The 9767-nt window shown below is 37.1% G+C and overlaps 1 protein-coding gene across 1 annotated transcript in view; it reads left to right on the top strand.

Annotated features, from left to right (window-relative positions):
• The first annotated feature begins 296 nt into the window (after positions 1–296).
• SLC7A11 (solute carrier family 7 member 11) overlaps positions 297–9767 on the top strand; it is a 99780-nt gene continuing 90309 nt past the window's right edge. The window contains exons 1-2 of the mRNA XM_012552210.3: positions 297–1141; positions 7830–7956. Coding sequence (XP_012407664.1) covers positions 865–1141; positions 7830–7956 — 404 coding nt within the window. The 5' untranslated portion in view covers positions 297–864. The remainder of the gene's footprint in view (positions 1142–7829; positions 7957–9767) is intronic.

Raw genomic sequence — 9767 nt, 5'->3', positions numbered from 1 at the left:
AAAAGGTGGGTGTGTGTGGGGGGTCACCCTGAGAATTCTGTATTTTTGGTTACTAATCCAGCTTGATATTCCCTTCAATTCTTGGCAAGTTTATATAAGAGGTGTGTGCGTGCGCGTGTAAGAGGAAAAGGGTGGCGATCTCAGATAAAAATTAAGTAGATGTTTCCTGTTTCTTGTTTCATTTTCTTTCTGTTTGAAGAGCCCTGGGGCCTCCCAGGGAGTAGCTCCCCACCTCTGGGAGGGTCTGTGTATGTTTCCTCCTCCTGGATTGGCTCCTGAGGCCTTTTAAGTGAGGGCTTTGTTCTGTGAAAAGCGCAGGTCAGTAGAGCTACATGCTGCTACTGTTTGGGAAAAGGGGGAGAAAAAAAAGCTGAGTAATGCTGGAGTCTTTCTCCCGTGGCTGATGCAAACCTGGAGAATTTGCATCATCATTTAGCCGGAGTTAGTTGGTGTGTTAGTTGGAACTTAAAGCCCAGCTCGTGAGGAAGCCCAGCTAGTTTCTAATGATAGGGCTGGAGCAGCCGCTCTTGGAGCAGCGGCAGCAGCAACCTTAGGGACGGAAACTAGGCTTCGGACAGCCACGGAAGGCACAGGTGTTCTGGAGAAGTCATTAGCCAGAGTAAAACACGCCTTTGGGGTCCCTACCTGGGAGCCCCAGAGCAGCGTTAAAGGCACCAGAAAAAGAAACAGTCCGAACTCAGGGAAAAGGGAGACTAGATCTTAGTTTGAAAGTTTTTCTCCTCCTCACTTCTACTTCTTTCCCCATCTCCTTATCCACCTCGTCCCATCCTCCTCCTCTTCCTTCTTTTTTTTTTCTCTCCTTTCTTTTGCACTTTTTGCTTTTTTTCCTTCTGCTCTCCCACTATGGTCAGGAAGCCCGTGATGCCCTCCATCTCCAATGGAGGCTATCTCCAAGGGAATGCTCATGGCCATTTAGACTCCATGGGCAGCAAAGAGGCCCTGAAGCAGGAAAAGATAGTACTGAAGAAAAAGATCACGCTGCTAAGGGGCATATCCATCATTACTGGAACTATCATCGGGGCTGGCATCTTCATCTCCCCCAAAGGAGTTCTCCAAAACACGGGCACAGTGGGTATGTCTCTGGTCGTCTGGTCGGTCTGTGGACTCCTCTCTCTATTTGGTGAGTTGACAGGTAAAAGTGGAGCCTCTGAGGGAATGTCTGTGGGAGGGTACCAGGGGGCATGTAGACTAGCATGCTGATTTGGGAGCTTGAGGGACTCTTGTGCTGGGAGAATTGGAACACATGAGTAGGAATGAGGAGAAATTGCTACCCAGTTCCTGGAAGACTTGTATTTCCCTCTTTCCTTCCCCCATGTCTTTGATTTTCCTTTCCTGATGAAGAGAGAATTTTTTTATTTCTTTTCTTCATAGCGATGGGAATAAGCACTCATTTTTATTGCCTATAAAAAGGCAAGCACTGGACGTTTGTGCTTGTCTGGGCAATGCTAGAGCTTTGCCCCTGAAGCCTCTGGGAAATGTAAAACCTGGTTGGCCTAGTCAGAGTTGTCCAGCAGGACTTTCCCTGACTTAAATGGTGAGATAGTGTTTTTTTTCCTTCACACAAACGCACCCCAACTATTTGGGCCTGACATTTCCTCATGAATCACTAAACTGTAGAAAGATATGGTAGGACATGCTATTTAAGAGTTCTGTTCTTATATAAGTAGAGAATATAATTAGCATATTATAACTTCTTATTCATCCTTTCCCCATCCCCGCAGTGATCTGTATCCAAAATATTGAGCTAGGTTGGGTGGGAGTTTTAAGAGACAGAGTTTTTTATTTTTTTACTTTTGCATTCTGTTGTCCACAAGTTTGGTAACACGATATCTTCATTGAAGCTTAATAATCTGAAAAAAAATGGAAAAGAAGCTGGCTTTCCCAATTCAGATGGCTGTATTAATAACCAATTTAAAGAATAATGGGCAACTCTAAAAGATATCTACTCAAGATGTCAAACAAAAACAAGTTATCATCTGAATTCCTCTCAGATGGCAGGCCCTTAAAATTATCCATGACCTAAACATTGAACTTGGTTAAGTGATAGTCTGAGCAGTATATCCAGCATTTTCCTCCCATGTGTTCCTCTGTTGTCCCAAAGAATTTGGTGACAAGATGCCTTCAATGAAACTCAATGAACTTGTTCAAGTTCCAATTAAGTGTCCAATCCATGCAATGCCATCTGTATCAATCCAGCGAAATAGTACCAGTTAATGTTCTTAGGAGGAAAAAAACTCACAAAATCTGCCCTTCTAAAGCAAGGTAAGTCCTGAGTAAATTTGTTTAAGGCTTAAGGAAAACTTATTTTGATTCCAGTGATGCAGAAGAAAGATCATTGCAAATGGAGTCAGAGAACATGGCTCTGCCGCTGACTATTGTGATTTTGAATAAGTTATTGAACTTCCCTTGGGCCTCAGTTTCCTAATCTGTCAAATGAGGGAGTTAGACTAGAAGATCTCTAAAGTTCCTTCCAGCTTTGACTCTTATGATCCTGTGAATGTCTTGACCTTTGCGCTATAAACTGTCCTACCATATGCACTGTCACATTCCTTAGGGTTTTGCTCAACTTTTTCTGAATTCTGAAATATCTCATTCCAAAGATTTTCTTTTCAACTGCAAAGCTCAGAATTCCATTATAAGGAAATTCTCATACAAAAAAACCCAGTTGATTGGATCCATATCTCTGCCCTTAAATAAAGGAGTGGAGTATCTAGGACAAAATTTTTTAATAGTTGTGATGCGGGAAAGATTCCAATCTTTGATTCCCCCAATGTAAATTATCCCTTGACTCCGTTGAATTCCAATAGAAGGTCCCAACCTGTCCCAGCCCCACCCGGATCTGAGCCAACTTTGGGGCTACACCCCAAAGCCCCTCGAACTAAGTCTCCGACTTAAAAGGACCACACTGGGAACCCCTCTTTGCAGAGATTCCAAACATGGTCGCCATGTGAGGACTCTCTGTCCACTAGACCCTCTGTCCAGTGCCCCCCTTATCTCTACCTACTTCTAAATTCAGTAATAAACCTCTTTTATCAATCTAGCTCTCTGGGCCAATAACCTCATATACAGCCGTATCCTTGCGCCGAATCCAAGGGGGTTGCAGGGGAACTCTGTTTGACTCTCTGTACCCCAAACTTGCCACTAGACCTTAACTAAACCCTAATTTCATTTAGGTACCCCAAATGTAGACCTCAATATGTGGTCTACACCTCAACAGTTGGAGATTTTCCTTTCTCTTCCTAATTCTTAGTCTTTTATATTAACCATTGATTTTATTTATTTATTTTTTTGGACTTGAACTAGGACTTGAGTGTAGACAATTTTTGCTGGGAAAACTCTGCACCAACTAGAGCAACTATTTAGCACCCTATAGGTTTGTCTGGGATGCTGAAGTTGAAGTCACATGACCATGTTCACAGAGGCAATATATCAAAGGAAGAACTTCAACTCAGGTCTCTCAGGCTGCAAGACCAGTTCTCCATCTCCTAATACAGCCTGCCTATCTCAATAGAAATACTAACATTATTTCTTCTGATGCAATTGGATTCTATTTTTGTGGTTGACCCAATAAATTTGAATTTATATGATTTTTATGATTTAAAAAATTCTAAAATGCATAGTCTTTGAGACAGTATAGTATGTCAAAATAGTTCCATGCTACATTTTTATAGATCATAAGAGCAAGAACTAGTATCAATCTCAAACACCTATTTTTGTGGATGATAAAATGGACATTCAGATTTAATGAGTTAGGTTAAATAGAAGAGCATATATACATAAATCTAGGCTTTCTAATTTCATATTTCATGCTCTTTTCACTACTTCTCTGAGTACAGAGAAATGTAACTGTTACATTTCTCATACATCATGAATTGTAACCTTGATACAACATCTATAGTCAGCATAAAAGAATTAAGATTACAAATGAAAAATACATCTATCTTGTTTTCTGTATCAAAAATTAGTTTTGCACATATAATTCTAGTAATTAGATTTATGCATAGATGAGATACTAAGGATCAATCAAAATCAATCAAGAAATATTTATTAAACATTGAACTTGGAATCTGTAAGCACAATACAATCATTCCAGTCCTAGTCTGCCATTTACAATGTGACCTCAAGGCAACTTTAGGTTACTTTTCTGAAAAATTACAGGTGATATGGAATGATTTAGTTCTAGAGCTATGGTCCTGTGTGTCAGGAGCTGTCTAGGTGCTGAGCATACAAAGACAAAAATCAAACAGCTCTTCAAACAGCTCTTTTCCTTCAAGTTCAGGGTGAGCTCAGATAGATACATAAGTATAGATATAATATATGCAATATAAATGCAAAGTAATTATATACATGATATACATGTACACACATGTATGCAGTCACACACATCACATACTACAACGTTTATGTGTACATGTTTACACCAGACAAAACACATACTCATTATATACATTGTATTTATATTATGTATTTTATTATATACCACAGGATATGCATAATATGATACATATATATCTATCTGTATCTGTTTGAGAATTTGTCTATATTTATAATAGAAATGTGCTGGAGCCAGCTCATACCTAACCAGTTAAATTTTCAGTGTAAGCATTTATACTTTGGGAATCAGCAAATGCTACAAATCAAGGATTGATTTTGTTGGTTATCTAGACTTGTGAAAGTGATGGGGAAAATATTAATAACACAGATAAAACAATGCCGATTACCCCGGCCGCCCAAACCCAGTTGTTAAAAATTTACCAGGATACCTATATTTGTATGTAAATGTGTGTGTGTGTGTGTGTTTGTATACACACAGAGCAGCCTATTGACTTGGACAGAGGCTGTGCTTAAAATGAAAAAGATCTGGGCTTAAACTGTTACCATTTCGGTCTCAGTTTCTTCATATGTAAAACGACAAAAATAATACCTTTAGTACCTAACTTGCTTGTTTGTGGTGGGGAAAGTATAAATGGGAATTGTTTTCATTATAATCTGCAATCCATCAAATGCTTTTTTCACACATACCCTTCAAGCATGAAAGCATTAGCATATGGCAAATAGGGGGATTGCTGTCTCTATGTATTTGGTGAAAAGTTGGAATTTTCTCCAGATGTTCAGAAACTTAGCCCAGTTTCAGCTTCTTAACTTGGATGAATTCTTGAGGTGGTTACATAGAATAATTAATACTAATGACTTTTGGTATCTTTTAGAGACAGTGGAGAAGTTAATAAAATATGGGACTAACAAGAAGACTTGTATTTAAATCTCTTTCAGGGCAAAAACCTTCCAAAATATGAGGACATTAACTTTAGCGTGTTGGAATCAACTCCCTAGGGTTTATTTATTAAATAAGTCAGAGATATGTGTATGTGGGTGAAGGAAGTACTGACAATAGGAATTCCCTAAGATGAAAAAACACTGATCCTAAAAACATTAATACATTATATGTCTATACATACATTTATATGTTAATAAATTTGAATATATGTATATTATTTGTATATACACATGTCTTTGTTCTAAGCATAAAATAACTTGTTCTGTTTAATGTTACTATGAAAATTTGTCTGTAAATAGGCATTTCAATTCAGTGAAATCCATAAGCATTTATTAAGTGGATACTTTTACCAGATACTATGGGTAATAAAAATAGAGAAAAATCAATCAGTTCCTGTCATCCTTGAGTTTGTATTCTGGTGAGAGGTAAGGTGAGATGGCATGGAGTTAAACTATTGTAGATAAATATAATACAGGGTTACTCTTTGAAAGAGGAAGAATAACAAACTTAAGGGAAATTTTCATCCTGATGTATCTCTTAGTAATAGACCATTCTTTCTGTGAAGAAATGAATGCATTTAATTGATCATTTCTTGACTGGAATCATGTCTTAAGTGGGTAAGTCTACCAGAAAAGCACTGCTGCTTAACTTTGTTTTAGCTGTTTCCACTTCCACTTACTTTAGCTCGTTTTCACTTTAACTTGTATTCTCTGCTTATTAGTAGGAGTGTGCTCTTTTATGAATCTATTTATCTGTTTGCCTACCACATATCACTGGATTGCTAGGAGTTATAAAGGAGTACCATTTCAACAGGAAACTAAATAAAAATTTAAAACAACAACAAACCTTTATTTGCCTCAAATGCTCCAAAGCTCCGAAACCAGACTTATGGGAGGTCAAAGCTTTGGCTCAGGACCTTTTAAAGGCCCAGTGTCAATAGATTAGATATCTTGTTCTGAACTTCTCACATCTGGGCTCTGACAGCTGTGAAAGCTGAGACCTCTGACTAGAAAAAGACCTTCCTTCAGGCTTTACCAGGTTAAACCTGGGGGCAGTCATCCTGGTGTGTTAACAGAGAGCAGGTTTAGCTCTTTATTGATTCCTCTGGCAGCCAGCAAGTCTCCTGCTGGCCTTTAACAATAAAAATGCTAACCGGATCTCCTGGATATGTTACCAATAGTATGATGGCCTCTCCAAAGTACCTGGGTTACAACTCTTTACATTTACATCTATTTCTGTCTTATACAAGAGATGCAATAAATAAATGAGATTTTAAAAACTTCTGAATAGCCAAAAGATACTCATGTTGGACAGTTCCTAGTGGTGCTTCTTTGACATAAAGACTTTTATTGTTCTTATAGCCTTTAGCATATTGTACTACCATGTGATATTTACTCTAGAACTAAACAATAATTTTCTTTTGAATTATATTAGCAAAATAATAAGAGTATTGTTTCATGGTTAGTTTACCCAGGTTAAAGGAACACAAATTAAGGCAGGACATATTTTTGTTAAGTCTTTTCAACTTTCCCAGAAGGAGGTGTCCATTCACGAGATTTAGCCTGGCTCTAATTCAGAGAATTCTTTTTAGTGATAAAGTTATGTAATTTACAAATTGAGTCCTTCAAGTTTAAAGTTGTCAAAGTGTGACAACAAAGTTTTAGATTTGAAGCTTTCTTTAAAAAAATCTACTGATGGTTGCTCCTAATTCTTTGACTTGGAAGCAAGATGATTCAAAACAATCTCAAAGGAAGAATGGGGTCCATTTCAGGTAATTTATTATCCAAGATTATATACTTATGCAGATAGAGTAAATTGTGATACCCGTTGAAGGGGGAAAAAACCCCCACTATTAATACTAATCACATACTCTATATTTTAGGCTCAAGTCTGTCAGAAAAAAATTTATTGAGTATATCAATTTATAACCAAGTCATTTTTAGCTTTTTACAGTTGTAGAAGCTGAGGCAGACAGATTAAGTGACTTTTCTAGAGTCACAGAGCTAAGAATCTGAGGCTGGATTTGAACTCAGGCACTGACTCTAAGCACAACACTATATACACTGTGCTACTTAGCTGTGTCTAAAAGAGGAATTGGTGGGCATTGAATAAGATGACTTATTTTCCTGTTTGAAAATACAGCTAATAACTGATGCTTATTCAGTATATCTGAAAACTGTAGTGTAGTTTTAAGTTTCAAAAGCTTTCTTAAAACTTAAAATAAAAATATATACATCAAGGATATAAAAGCTTCTGAAGCTAAAACTACACTAAGATTTTGGGGACACACTGAAGAGTTATTTATAACATTTTAAAATTAAATTTTGTAAAATGATTTACAGGTAATTGCTCATTGGGAAACATTTCTTCAGAAAAGTAACTTGTTTTATTGGAACTTGGAGCTCTCTTCATAGTCTGCCCTCAAGATCGAAGTGTTATTTTTAAGGTTGCCCATAAGATTTTCTTCTGGTGTCACCTGAATACTTTGAAATGATTCTTTTCAAACTTTTTTTTCTTTATGAATCTTTCATAGGGGCTTTGTCTTATGCTGAATTGGGGACATGTATAAAGAAATCTGGTGGACACTACACTTACATCTTGGAAGTTTTTGGCCCATTACCAGCTTTTGTCCGAGTCTGGGTAGAACTACTCATAATACGGTGAGCACACTGATTTGCTTTACTTATAGCTTTCATCTGTAGTATACTTCTGAATCACCTGGATTATTTCTGGCTAATATGTTTCAACAGGAAGTATGGGGGAAGAAAAAGATCAGCTTGAAATCCCCGACTCTGAAATATACACATTTTATGATCTTGTACAAGGCCCTTAATCTTTCAGAGCTTTATGCAACTCTCTGAGACTATTATAGACAGTAGTCAAAATAAATCTATGGAAGAAACTGATCCCCCAAGACTTCCATTCATTAATGAAATCATGTAGAAGCATACACTCCCACCATCCAAAAAAAAAAATCACGTTTAAGGCTTTAAAAATTAAATACACATGCATACATATTTATTTTCTATACACATATGCATATATTTTACATACATATACACATACAGTTATATATTTTACATATATAATGTATAAATATACATAATTTCTTTATACTTAAAACTTGATATTTGCTTTCTGAATTTTATTAGTCAACAATTAAGTGTCTGCTATGTGCTAGGCTATGGTAAGGACATTTCTATTTTATTTGTTGTTACTCTGTTCCCCAAATATGGTAAAACATCACAAATACCCAATGTTTCTTAAGTTTTCAATTATTTAATTTGCAATTCTAGCAAATACATTTTCTTTTTAAGGCTACAGAGCATGAAATTACCCACTGGAATAGCAAAATGATGCCTTGAGTACAGATTATTCAGACCCTGCCCAGACAAGAGTGCAGTGTTAGCATGACTTGAAACTTTCATTGACTCCAGATTACACAACTAAGCCCGTATAACTTTACACTATTCTAGTGGTTGCGGCTTTTTTGTCCTCCCACCTAGCTTAGTATGTCACACTGGTCCCCTTAGGTACTACATGATTAATTTGCTTGTTTGTAGTGACTCACTTCCTCCCATGAAGAATCCAAGAAGCTCCAGTTATGTAAGCAGTCTCTGCTTATATTGTTGAAATTGATCTTCCTGATTTCTTCAATGTAAATTCGAACCAGTAATGCTAAGTCACTCTGAATTGCACTTAAAACACATGCACACATACACACCCAAATAAGCAATCTTTTAACATCCTTTCATGCCTTAAAAATAATCCTCATCACCTTAACTTCACAATTTTAACAGCTAGCCAGGATTTTCCAATTCCAAAATCCCCCATAATAGCTCGGGGAAACATACACTGAGTGTCTAATTTATCAGAAATGCACTGCTGAGTTCCCATGGAAGCTTTTATTTCTGTCTCCCACAGCTCAGAGGCAAATGATTTACTGGTAGAGAATGAACTTGGCACCAGTGATGATGATTTCCATGGTCAAAAGAATCTCTCTTTCAACAAAAAAGTTACAAAGGAGTAATGCCCCCTTAGTGAAATTTGTTTTCCTTTCATTATTTCAGCCTTGTCATAGTGAAATCACAATAAGGACATATTTCCTTTACTCCCTCTAGAAATATTCTGCTCAGGTTACTTTCACAAACTGCAATCTGTTGCATATTCCTGCCCAATTCTCCACTCGGCCCCTCTGAATCCAATCCGTTGTTCAAAGATGAACTCAATCTGTATTTTAAGTGCCTAATATATGCCAGGCTTTGCCCTGGAGATGCAGAAAGGAGCTGGAGACAGTCTCTGCCCTTCAAGAAACTTATAATTTGTTGGGGTGACTGCATACACACAAATATATACAAAGAAAGCTATTTATAGGATGAATAGAAAATAAGTAACCCAGGGGAAGGCAATGGAATTAAAAGGAATTGTGGAGTTCCTGTAGTAAGTGGGGTTTTAGTTGGAACTTACCTGA

The sequence above is a fragment of the Sarcophilus harrisii genome, chromosome 6, assembly GCF_902635505.1.
Source record: "Sarcophilus harrisii chromosome 6, mSarHar1.11, whole genome shotgun sequence".
Taxonomy (NCBI): Eukaryota; Metazoa; Chordata; class Mammalia; order Dasyuromorphia; family Dasyuridae; genus Sarcophilus; species Sarcophilus harrisii.
Note: the sequence above shows the minus strand (reverse complement) of the source record. Positions and strands in the feature narration are given on the sequence as shown.